Raw genomic sequence first — 13,468 nt, forward strand, 5'->3', positions numbered from 1 at the left:
TTACAGAACAGCCTTAGTGCCAAGGCATAAGCTGTCCTGTGTTTTTAAAATAAATTGCAAGAAACTGGATCATTTTAAAGTTGTCTTAATGTGTTTATTACTCATGGATTTTAAAAGAGCTTAAGGAAACACCTAATGTGAAGTACAGTTCCCTGCAAAATATTTATACCACTATACCTTCCACATTTTTCTCATGTTACAACCAAAAACCTCAATGGATTTTATTGTTATGGGCCAAAACAAAGTGTTGCATAATTGTTACCCGTGCAAATCTGAAAAGTGCGATGCTTATGTCTCTACCAGATTTGCACATCAGCAGACTGAAAGTTTCTCCAAGTCTTCTTACCAAAAAGCTTGGTCAGATTGGATGCAGAGTGTAAAAAAAGTCTTGTAGCAGATTCTCTGTTGAATTTAAGTCTGGACTTTGATCGATCCATTCTAACAGATGCTAATGCTTTTATCTAAACCATCACCTTTTGGCTCTGACTCATAAGTTTCGCATCATTTTTCTGGACTTTGACTGTTCCATTCGAACCCTCAAATTTGCTTTATCTCAACTATTTCCTAGAAGCTCTGGCTTCATGTTTAGGGTTGTCGTCCTGGAAGGTGAACCTTCAACCCCGTCTCATGTCTTTTATGCCAGTATTTTTTAAGATACTGTATACTCGCGTTATTCATCTTCCTATCAGCTGTGACCAGCTTTACTGTCCATCCTGAAGAACATCATCCCCACAGCATAATGCTGCCACTACCATGTTATTATTGCTTTTCGTTACTACTAGTAGCTGCCTTGACAACAGAGATGTGAATCTAAACAGCTCCTACAGAGTTATCATTGGCCTCTTGTCTGCCTTTTTGATTAATGCTCTTTTCTGGGTGTTCAAGTTAAGGTGGACAGCAGTTTTGCCATATTATTTCCTTTTTTGGATGATGAACTGAAGAGCCTGCTGTTACGTGTTCAGTCCTGCTTTAAACTTCTACACAATGTTCTCCCTGACCTGTCTCCTGGGTTCCTCGATCTTCATAATACCATTTGTTCTCTAATGTCCTCCATTAGAGAACCTCTGAGAACTTCATTGAGCCGCTGGATTTATACAGAGATTAAATTACACGCAGCTTGGCTCCATTCACTAACTTGTGATGGCAATTGGTTGCAATGAATTTTTATTTAGAGCTATAAGAGTAAAGGGCGATAAGAACATATGCACACCACATGTTGTAATGTAGCAGAATGTGAAGACGTTTGACCATGTATGAAAGGCCCTCCATATTAAGACCAACCTAAAAGCGTACATCAGACCCTATTTTTGAGAGATTTTGGCGCAACAGATTGACATGTCCATTGACCACTGAATTGTGTTTTATCCAGTAAAAGCTAAAATTTTACATTTCGCCCGGAAATTGGATAGAAATCTTGGGAAAGCAGAAAAGCTAAGCATATGTCAGATATTTTTGGAACGATTATCATCATTACTTTTTTATTTATTGACTGAGACATCGCTCCCAGCTGGGGAACAAAGAGCCTCCCTGTGCATGTCGTTTAGTCACAGCAGAAAGTCGCAGCCTCTGGCATCTGCTCTCTAAGAGACCTTTTGAACCCTAATCCCCCTTCTATATATTATAGGAAGATGACTTTCACCATGTATGTTTGCAATTTTAGTAATCTTATCTTATTAAAGGACCGGAATTACATGGGAGATGTATCAGAAATAATCTCACGTCATGATTGGCTCTAAAAGTGAAATTTCCTCCATCGGAATTAAAACCACACAAAACACGCATCGGATTGAAATAATTAGGCTGCTTGTCCTATAAATGCCTCAGGAGTGAGACATGACTAACATAATGAAAGTCATCTCACACATTTCCTCTGACTGTAATTAGTCCCGTTGGATTTTTACTTTGCTGGTATTTGCTCGGCACATGATTTGACAGGAACACAAGAGCTTTGTCTTGTGTTCATTGGAATCTTATGTGAAATCACGCACATGGACATTATGTATATGTAAATTTTTTTTCCTAGAGGCTAGATGAGGTTTTGAAAAAGCCTCTTATGAGCGGCTAAGAGGTGACGGTTTGATGATTAGGGAGCTGGCCTCCACAACAATAGGGTATTGGGGTTTGGGATGATGGAAGTTGCAGGCATGGGGAGGGGTACCTTCCAGTGCTAGGCTCCATCCTGCACCTCAGTTTTACTACTACGCAGACACGTAGGGTTTTAGCCCTAACTCGCTCCTCCTGAATTTTGCTTTTGGGTACTGGGGCGGTTTCCCATCCTACTCACTGGATGGTCTTGCTCCCAGGTGCAAAATAAAAGTTGGACCCTCCAATCTTTCTGACATACCAATAAGATTGGAGGGTACTATACTCAGTCATATTCAGTAAATTAGAATTGGCGCTCCAATGAGGCTCATTCGTCAGAATAACAAATTTTAAGCAGGTATTAAACATACTTTTACTAAAGCCCACATTTCTGCATTAAAAAACGATTTTTTGGTCGGATATATTCTAATATATTCTAATTCTAATATTCCACTATTCTAATCTTAAATGCTACATTTTCATGAGCTGTAAGCAGAAAATCATCATTATTAACAGAAAGGCTTGAAAATATCACTCTCTGATTAATTAATCTATAAAATGTATTTTACTCAGCTATCTGACTTACAAATTTTAATTTCTTGAAAATGTTACTGAAAATTTTTATTTACTGAATATGACTGTACATACTGAACAGCTTTGGTTCAAACCTGACCTCTTGGTAAACATCGGTATTATTATTTAATATAAACCCTCACAATAATGACTTTGAGACATTTTTTCATCCCTGGAGTCAATGGAGGGCTGAAAATACGGTCCCCAAACGGAATTTAGAAGACCACCGGAAGAGAAACGTACACACCCCAACCCTATCTCAGCCCTTACAGGAAACTTGGACAGTTTTATCTCCACCCGTTAGTTAGCAGCAGCCCTCCAGGGAGGATTCTGTGGGTAGATTTAGAGATAATAGGGAAGGGTGCCATGAGGTAGCCATGGCTTCCTGGGCTTGAAAAGTGACTGATTCATCTTTTTTTTTTGCCTACAGATGAGAATAATCAAGTCCCAAAAATAATTGTTGTATGCTTTTCCTCTTCTCTGCAAGAGTTAAATCAAAACCTGCCTCGGAGAGGATGATGTTTCCCTCTAATGAGGACTGCAATAGGGGGAAATCAGGGATGCTAATTCGCTGCTATTCTTCTGACAGTACATGATAAAAACACAAGCAGGAACAGGATCTGTGCCAAAAGTAAGAAGAATTAAAGGAAACTACACTTGGGCTTACAAAGAAAAAGCAATACAATAAGAGGAGTGTAGACCCCCTTAGTAAGCCTGTTAAGGTGGATGTGTAGCCGTTTAACATGTCTGCAGGCACAAGAGGCCTTTGTCTTTTCCCCACACTTCCTACATTCATCCCTCTCTGTCTTTGTGCAAAGAAAAAACACGGCCACAAAGTAAATCTGTGAGCTAAGCATTTGGATGTGGTTTTAATATATTAGGTAATTTATCTCGTTGGTATGAAAGCGAACACTAAACAGCACCAGGTGGATCATTTTCAGAGAGCTTCGCATACAGCTTAACCATTCACATTACTCAGATCTGTGTTTTATTAGGTGAAAATGTGCACTCCTGCAAATACTTGCCAGTTTAAAATAAGAGTTGCAGTTCATAGCAAATGTTCTACTTTCTGATGTTCTGTCTTGTTTTTCCATTCATCCATCTTCCAAAGGCGCTTTGACCTGTGCATCAGAAGCTATCCCAAATTTGGGCCGACACAAACACGCAACCATGAACACACTCACTCTTGCGCTCAACTTAATCACCAATTAACTTAACATGCATGTTTCTGGACTGGACTGTGGGAGGAAGCCGGGTTGTGTCGACAGGACCCAGGCATTCACATGGAGAAGACCTGCTCACCTGGGGGTCAAACCAGAGACCTACCTCCTGTGAGGTGACAAAGATAACCACCACACCAACCTGTCGAGGAAAAAAGGATTTTCTTTCTTCCTATGAAACTATACTACTTTTACTGTAATTGTGGTACTTTGCTCATAAATGTTACTGTCATTGTTGAAATTCTCATAGTTGAACCAGGTTGACCTGTAAGACTGTAAAATAAGACAAAAATATTACACGCTAAAAAGTTATACTACCACTGCCATGGTGGAAATATAATTATTTTTCTTTATTAAAAATACAGCAAAAATCTTATGATTTTGACATGTTAATCAATATTTATATTTGATTTGGTACTTCTAAACATCATTGTTTTTGTTTTTGGCCTTAAATAAGTTTAATTACAAAATTATTTCAATTCTGATTTTGTTTGGGTGTCAATAAGCTGGTCAAAATCCATACAACTAATTTAAGATGACATCCATTTTTTTTAATTAAGTTTAAGAAAGAATCAGAATCTTTATACAAAATCGAGTGACATTTCCCCAATTGTCAAAAATCTTCAGAACACCATTGTTTCTTTGTCCTGTTGACATGTGATTACTACAGACTAACTACAGTTAGGTAAAGCACAGGTTGAAGGGATGATGGCTCAGGTCCATTTAGTTTACCAGAAGGTCAGGAGAGTGAACAGTTTGAACAAATGGGAGATCCTCACTAAGTGCAATGAAGCCACAACTTTTCAACCTTATATTTTTATTCGATAACAAGTCAGCATAGTTCTCTGCAGAAAAAAGAAAGATCAATGACAGAGCTGTACATCCCCTAGAGCTGAAAAAACCCTCAAATGATATTAACTTCTGGTTTTCTTTGTGGTTTGAGCTGTCTATATTTCACATTCTTTCAAGACACAAAAGAGAAAAGATGAGTTGCAGGTTGTTTAATGGAAGCAGCTGATTTGAATCCAGCTGAAAATTTTGCATTATCTCCATGTTCATCAAATGCCAGCCTATTCCTCTAACCTTTATTTGATTTATCCTTAATTCAAAAAGAATACATGTTTGATGTGTTTTAGACCCAAAAATAGCAGGAGTTCTTAGTTTTAATTTATTTAAAGAATGTGATTTTTTTTTATTATTTGACCTACCAATCAGCAGTCAGAGCAGATTAAGGGAAAATTGGCTTATTTTTATCTCCAGCCTACTGATTGGTGCATCTCTACTGGGAATGCAGAGCATGGGCTCATTCACAAAGGATTACCACATCTGATAAATACAAGAGTGCAATGACATTTATAATTTAAATGGTTAAAAGCAACACAATAAAATTCGCTCTAGTCTCTACTGGAAGCCAGATAGATGTTTATGATTTGGTCTTGACATTTCAATTAAGGTGGACTTAAAAGATTCCCCTACATGTGTGTGGTTGAAAGGTTCTGCAGTGAACATTTATCACTGGAAACTTTATGCATTTAGCTCTTTGAAATGGAGACTGCATGCACTTTAAAATAGGTATTAAAAATCAATTTAATACCGTTTTGAGAATATGGTCACTTGTTACCGAAACAGAGAAGCATCAGGCCGTTCAGTTGTTGTTCCCGAAGTAAACACACGGTGGCGACACATGTCTAAACACAACCATGTGGTTCCTTTGGGGCACAACTCTGATTATTGAGGTTTGTTGAAAGGAGTTTGCGCTCATTTGGAGAGGGAGACACACACTGTCGGGACTCCAAAGTTAGAAGGAAACGAGGCAACATTTCCCTTCAGCCTTTTTATCCAGATAGTTTCGGTGCGCCTTTTTGAAAGAAAGCGCAAACAGCAAACTCTAAGCCAGCGCGCTGAATCTGGAGACTCGTTCTGAGGAGAGAAGGCTCACCTTGAGATTTTGTTCGGATTTGGATGTGAAAAGCGAGTAAGGGTGTAAGACAGAGCCGGAGGAATGTATCAAAATCGGGCAGCGGTGCGGCAGCGTCTGTGGAGATGTCCACCCTGCGCTCTCTGGATCTCCCTGCTGCTCCAAGGCGTCCTGGACTTGAGCGCGTCTGGTAAGTTTCAGCAACTTTCTCCTTCCATCGGAAATCTTTCCTGTCGCTCTTCTGCGTCTCTGTTGGCTGTGTTCTTTGCGGGTAATCCTCATTCAGCTATGTGCCCTATGTGCAAAACTTGATTGCTCTGAAACGTGTATTTATTTTAATTAAATTGAGACGGTTCCAGTCTTTTACAACCATGTTTATATTTTGAAAGCTGTCTTTTGTTTCCACGCAAGAGACCATCTCCGTCGCATGAAGATAAAGCAGATCTGTTTCCCACCACTCATGCAAACGATCTTTGGTTTTCAGATTGAAGTCCTTTTGTGATTCTCAAGTCTCGGCACGGGGAGAGACTTCACCCATTGATAGACATGAGGGGGACTTTTACCTTGGCTGTTGGGAGCGCATTGTGCGCCCCACCACCCCCTCAAATGTAGATTAGTTAGAGATAAGGATGGTTGAGGGCTTATCTCCAGGGCCTTTTCTCTTTGCCTTTGGTTAATATCATTAATTGCTGTTGAGGACTTTTTATAGCGTGTGGCTGCTTATGCAGAGGGGTTCTCAGATTTGTGTTTGCAGTGCCCTGCAAATGTATCCATCCCCCTTAATCTTTTTCACATTTTGTCAAGTTACCACCAGACGTTATATTTGGGATTTCAAACAACATAATGCCTAATAAAAAAAAAAAAAAATTCAATGTTTGTGGGGCTAAGAGTATGAAAACACTGATGTTCATTTGCATCCAGCGCCTTTGAATCAATGCTTTCTAGAACCACCCTCTCTAGCACTTACAGCTGTTTCAGGGTAAGTGAAATTGTTGTCCATATATCTTCACAAAATACTGGAAAGTCAATCAGATTGGATGAAGAGAATGTGAATGTCTTTATTTTGGTCTCAGATTTTCAATTGTATCCGAGTTTGAACTTTGACTAGATCATTTTAACACATAAAAAGCTTGAACTTAAACATTCCACTGTAGCTCTGGCTGCATATGGTTGTTGCCCTTCTGAAAGGAAAACTGCTACCACACAAAGTATCCCCACAGCATGACTCTGCCTCCACCCTATTTCACGACAGGGATGGTGTTAGTGTTTTGCAAGTAGATAGAAAAGTACAATTTTGGTCTTGTCTGACCAGACCACTTTCTTCCACATGTATGCTGTGTCCCCTACATGGCTTGTGGTAAACTGCAAAGGGGACATCTTCTGGCTAATCTTTCAAAAAAGTAATTCTTGTCACTCTTCAATGACTTGAAAGGTGTTCTTTGAGATGTTTGAAGCTTGGGAAATTTTGTAACAGAATCTTGCTTTGAAGTCCTCCAGAGCTTTGAAGAACCTTGGTCTTCAGGATGCTGTTTGTTCAGTAATGTTCTCAAAGGCCTTTACAGAACTGCTAGATTTCTGCTGACATTAAATTACATACTGTTGGACTTTGTTCACTGATTAGACTGAATGCAATTGGCTGTACTGGATTTTATTTCGAGATATTAGAGTAAAGAGGGTTGAATACAACGTAAGCCACACGTTTCAAATTTTATTTTAATTAAAAGGTACGTTTCATATTCCTCCCACTAAACAATTACGCTTTGCTTGGCGTTGGTCTGTCATGTAATTCTCCATTGAAATACATTGAAGTTGGATTTGTATGAATATTTTTGCAAAGCACTTTATCTTTAGGGCCTTTGCTGCTTGGGTTTGGCTGATGCCTCTAATGGGCGTTAAGACAGTAAGATAATATTTTTTCAAAAAGTATTTAAGTGACTTCTGAGACAGAGTAACTCCCTGATTTGTGGGAAACCGTATTTAGGACTAAAGGCTATAGTTTTGTCTTGTCAGTCTTGAGTTTTACTGCTTTTCTCACCTCCTCCACCTTCACACAGCTCTGTGTGTTTGTGTAGGACTCTAAAGGAAAAGATGGCAGATGGCCTCATGCAGTATGTATATATATAACTGCTTGACTAATATAAGTATGATTAATTTTAGTTTGAATTAGCTATGAACTGTTTATGAAGCTGCTCATGGAAGGCATTTCAAGTTTTTTTGCTGTTCTGGCCTTTTTGAGTGTGTTGTAAGTATCCAACAGGCCTCCCGGTGCAGATAGGTAGTTATGAATTATCTCCGGAAGATTTTCTACGTTTGTTTGGATTACCTCTGTCCTCCCCTAAATGCTTTGGGCTGTTATTTACGATGACACTGTGCAGCATATGCACTGTTGAGCTTAAAGCTTTTATGTGATAGCCCTTTTTCCCATCCAATCCTGATATTCTGGCCTTTTTCTTTTGCTGGGAGACGGGGAGGAATGTTAATCCACATTACTTAACAGGATGAGTTGGCTATGGGTTTTTCAAATGGAGTTTAATGGTGGAATATGGAGAGGAGAGGCTTAATTCCCCCCCTCCATGAAATCCAGAAATTCAACTGTATCCTAATAGTAGAGGTGCACCAATAAATTAATCAACCAGTTTTCTGTGTCTTAGTGTCCCTATTATAGTCGTCATGTTGCTAAAATGTCACACTCGATTCCAATGCCAAAAAAATACTGAATCTTCAATACTGTGGGAAAAATAAAGATATAAACATGACAATATTTTTAAAGTCCTAATTACTGCAAAACCACTTAATAGTTATCAGGCAAGACAGCAGCCACTTAGATAAAAACAATGCTACTTTTTGTAGTTCCAGCACATTATCAGCAGGGTAGGATGACACATTTTCTGACTAGTTTGAAGTCAACGTTTTTTCTGTTTCACTCTGGAACTAAAGAAAAAGCCCCATAAAATTATTTTAAGATATGCTTTTTACAATAACATCGGTATATGGCGCATTGGCAAAGGTTTCTTCAAAACACCAGGATTACCATGACATGTTTTTTTATTATTCATGGATCAAAAAATGCTGGCTGCATCACTGCTGTGCCAAGTTCACTTCACCTTTATTTAAGTTATGTGACAACTTAGGAAGATACCAGCTCAATTAAAATATTTTCAAAAAGTCTTCTTGTTTTAGAATTGATTACCACCAAACATTTTAAATGTACACAGCCCCTTAAAACAAATCTGAATCATAAAAGAAATCAGGTCAGACCTTCAAGAAAATCAGAAATTGGTACTGGCCAAGGAAAGCTGTATTGGTACATCTTCACCTAATAATTTAAAATATAAATCAATAGGCTTTGCTTTACATTTACAAATTACTGATGTCTCAAGGACTGGCTTCATTTTTTCTGAGCTGAAAGTCAACAATTGTCAGAAAAAACAAAGTACTTTCTCAAGATTGAAATAAATATGCTTTACGTTTCCAGTCTATTCGTAAAAGTAAATGACAGTAATTAAGGAGCTTTTATGAAGCTTTTCTCTTTCAATGACAACCTCTCCACCATTTGTCAGTTGATGGGAGTTTTGTCTCTGTTCTAGCTTGGAGTCGGAGAGGCACAACAACAATGTGGTCCGGCTGTAATCAATTGTAAAGAGAACAGTGCGGCTCCCTGTGATCTGTGGCTGTGTTACAGCCACACTGTGGAAGTGTCTCAGCACATGTGGCCAAGAAGAAAGGGAAGAGCGTCGTTATCTGCTTTTATTTGCGGCCGTCTGGTTTGCATGTCACTCTTCAAGCTTCCAGTCAGGGGTCGGAGGTCGCAGGTCTGTCGGTGTAGTATAAATGCCAGCATTTTCAGGAACAATTAAAGTTTCCCCGGCTTCAACAAGGGAATTTTGATGACATGTCGGACAATACATGAGTTTGTTATAGATACAAACAGACACATGTAGTTTATGTATTTTAGGGAGCTACATATGCACTTCTTAAATGTTTATAAATACTGATGAAAGTAAGTCAGGAGGTCATGGAAGGAATTTGGTTTGATTATTGCTGGACAGGAGATTATGGCCCTTTGAATGGCCACACCCACTGAAGTCAAAATCTGCTTTTCAGGTGCAGAACTAAACCTATTGCTGCTAATTCATGTTACTCCCACTTCCCTTCAAGGTCTGAAAAACTTACACAAATATCAGCAGACCTTGTATTTAATATATGCCTTATATTAAATCACCACTATTAATTCAGCGTAAAGCAGTCTGTGTCGCATTGATTTATTTTCATTTATTCTGAAGTTAAAGTCAGGTCTTGCATAAGACCTAACATAAAAACAAAACTGTTTTATTGTTAAATGGTGACAGCTGTGCCTGTACTGCTTTTTGGCTATAAGTAATAATGTGGGACACTTTCATTAAACGAAAGTATTAGCTGTGTTTTTATAATTCCATTTCTACATAACCTGTGTAAGTATTCCTGACTGTAGGGCATTCACCTCTGAATGTTAAAGGTCATATGAGTGGCAGTCATAATGAAATCTGTTTAGAGTTGCATTTGGCCTTTTAATGTCACCCAGAAAGGCTTTAAACAGGGTTAGTCAACCTTTAAAAGAAAACTGGTATAATATATACTTGTTTAAGTCCATCAGTGTCTAGAAACTTTGTTTAGTAATATTCTTTCTCTCAGAAGAATGTCCAAAGAAAACTGTTGGAGAACTTCAGCAAGCCTTTTTGATTTGGGCCAATAAATGTCAAATTTAAATGAACTACAGATTTCTCTGAGATTCAGTGGTGTAGCCCAGGGGCCTGATGTTAATTGGTACACACAATTGTGTTACATTTCACTGGATCTCACCATAAATGCAACTGTAAAGTTCCACATTTTCCCTTTTAAAACGTAATGTTTCCTGTTTTAACCAATGAGAATTTGTAGGCAATGAAACATGAGATGGATGGTCTTCCCTTTTTTCCTGACAAATATAACGCCCTCTTTCAGCTTCCTTTGAGATCCACGGGTGTTTAGCTGAAAAAAGCCCCCCTGCTGGGAAGCCACCTCAGTCATGGGAAATGCTTCGGTCCTGTGTGTTCTGCCCACAGATGTGCCTCCCTTTTAATCAGCTTAGTGTCCTCAGGTGTGGCCAACGCTTCATATTTAGAAAAAAAACCTTGTTTCATCCAGACAGGACATGTCACACCTTATCTGGTCTGAGTGGTGCATCACTTTCAGTGTTTAGATTTTTTTTCCCACTCTGCACATCACACACTACGCCACCTCTAGTGTAGAGCGCCGTGCGTCCCCCTAAAAGCCCTTGGCAGGCGCTGAAAAATGTGTCAGGAGCTGTATGTGTGAAACAGATGTAGTTTTTGCTAGGAGTGGGAGAGAGTTGACTCTTTCTGAGACAGCTCGACTCCGTTTTTAGTGTTTGAAATGGGGGGAAAATCATTGACTTTAATTTAGTCAGCACATAGCCATAAATCACACACTCAGACTCTGTTCTATGTTCCTGATTTCAACCGTCGGTGTGTACATTGCGCTCGGCCGATTTCTCACTTCCCACTCCTTATTAAGCACATGTGTGTTGCCAGTGCTCAGTGTGCCTCAGTGTTGTACTGCTTTTTGGCTATAAGTAATAATGTGGGACAAACTACTTGGAGAATGCTTATTGTTTAACTGGTGTGTAGTAAGCAGTCTGACTGCTCTAAATTATATAAAGTATATATAAAGAAAATCCAGATATTTAGTAACTTCTCTTAGTGTTGTTGTTAATCCCCCTGAATACTGTTGGTGATGCAAAAAGCCCCAAAATGTTTATGTTGTCTCGCTGAGGTGCTGGTTTTGGTTGGTGGAAATGCTGGAAAAACGAGACACCATCTTTTCCAGCTTTTCTGTGCATGACAGGAGGTCTAAATTTACCAGTGAAGAACAAAAATAAGCTTTGAATCTTAAATCTGATTTTTTAAAATTTATTATTCCTTCATTTTCTGTTAGATTCAAATGTACTACTTCTATCAAAACGTCTGCAGCACATATTTTTTCTATTTGGATAAAAAAAAAAAAAAATTGGTATCGGTCAGGAAAAGCCTGATTGGTTCATCTTTTTTTTGGACTAATCGAGCTCTTAATTTTTTTTTTTTTTTGTGGTCAGTGGGAACGCTTTATCAAAGTCCATGGTGCAATTCACTCGTATCTTCCTTTTTGATGCTTGATAATGTTTCTGCCACTGCAAACTGTTGCCAAGCATGAAAACCTTTTTCCTGCAATTTACTGTCTGCTTGAGTGCTGAGTGGTAAACGGCTGGATAGAGAAAACTCTGTGGAGGGTTCATGGAAATCTGGAGCTGGATGAAGAGAAGGAATGAATTGCAGTGATTTAGGGTTTTAGCGCTAAAGTTCAGAGGTCAGTGTGGCTACTTAACATATTTTGCGGGGATTTTCTTTGGAAAAAGAAGCTGCAAAAATGTCATGTTGTAATCTCCAGATTCTGTAATCTTCAGCTGCGCTCTACTTTTCTGTTGATGTCTTTTGAATCAGCTTCGGAGACATAAAAAGCATTGCTACATATGTCAAGTTTCTCCGCTGGTCCGTGTCTTGTAGTCACTTCAAAATAGGAAGAACAGTTGACAGCTAATAATATGCTGAAAGCATCTAAGGATCAAGTATGATGACATTTGACGTCTTTCTTGACAATTTGTGGGATTTTCCATCAGGATATAATATAAAAGTGATGAGGGACTAGCAGGAATAAATGTTCTTCGACTGATGATTGGTTAGTACGTTAAAATGTTTGAAGTGAAGTGATTGTCTTTGCCAATAAAATGTAAGGTACTTGTTTTTTGACATAAAATTAATACTCTTTTTTTTTTTAAAGTAGAATTTAAAAAGTAGAATTTTACTTTGTTTTACTTTTCTTATTCATTTAAAACTAAATATTGTTTTTAACTTTTTTTTTTATTGATAATTACTTATTTTTTCATATTTTTTTCCCCAAGCGCATAAGGGAGATTTGGGCAGTTTTTAGGGGGTACAATGGCCCTGAGTGGTCAAGACAATACTTCCTGCAAGAAATGACTAAGAATAAAATACAAATCAGTTACAAATTCAGAAACTTATGATAAATTTGCCTATATTCACAATCAGAGCAATACATGAGAACCCTGATATAAGGCTGGCAGCAAGTTTATCCTGCCAAAAATGTCTCCAGTGATCACTGTTGGAGAATTGCAGCAAAGATTGGTATCTTGGGGTCACCAAGTTTTCAAATATAGCGGTTAAGGATTCTAGGGCTAAAGTTACAAACTCACATGTGGCCACTTGAGATGTTTTTTTCCAGAGAAAGAGGCTGCAGAAAAGTCTTGTTGTTTCTCTTCAGATCCCTAAATGTTCTGTTCAGTACTTTCTGTGTTGATGTCTTCCGACTCAGCCTGGAAGATAAATTACAGTTGCCAAATTAGGAAAATGTTCCCCGCTGTACTTCATGCTCACAATACAATGAGTTCTTTGCTGCAGCTCGGTAAGCCAAGCTGAGAGTGTGAGACTATGCTGATGGCAAAGTGACACTTTAATGAGTGTAATGGAATAAAGCACACATTTTTTGTATCAGTTTCCTATATGGATTTAAAGATGTTTAATGTTGAGCAGCACAGGGAGTAGAAGAGCTGTAAATTCCATCGTTTGTTTTATCATATGAGTGC

The 13,468-nt window shown here is 38.5% G+C and overlaps 1 protein-coding gene across 1 annotated transcript in view; it reads left to right on the forward strand.

Annotated features, from left to right (window-relative positions):
- The first annotated feature begins 5,628 nt into the window (after positions 1-5,628).
- ror1 (receptor tyrosine kinase-like orphan receptor 1) overlaps positions 5,629-13,468 on the forward strand; it is a 172,253-nt gene continuing 164,413 nt past the window's right edge. The window contains exon 1 of the mRNA XM_047375899.1: positions 5,629-5,983. Within this exon, the coding sequence (XP_047231855.1) occupies positions 5,878-5,983 (106 nt within the window). The 5' untranslated portion in view covers positions 5,629-5,877. The remainder of the gene's footprint in view (positions 5,984-13,468) is intronic.

This window comes from Girardinichthys multiradiatus, chromosome 9, assembly GCF_021462225.1.
Source record: "Girardinichthys multiradiatus isolate DD_20200921_A chromosome 9, DD_fGirMul_XY1, whole genome shotgun sequence".
Taxonomy (NCBI): domain Eukaryota; kingdom Metazoa; phylum Chordata; class Actinopteri; order Cyprinodontiformes; family Goodeidae; genus Girardinichthys; species Girardinichthys multiradiatus.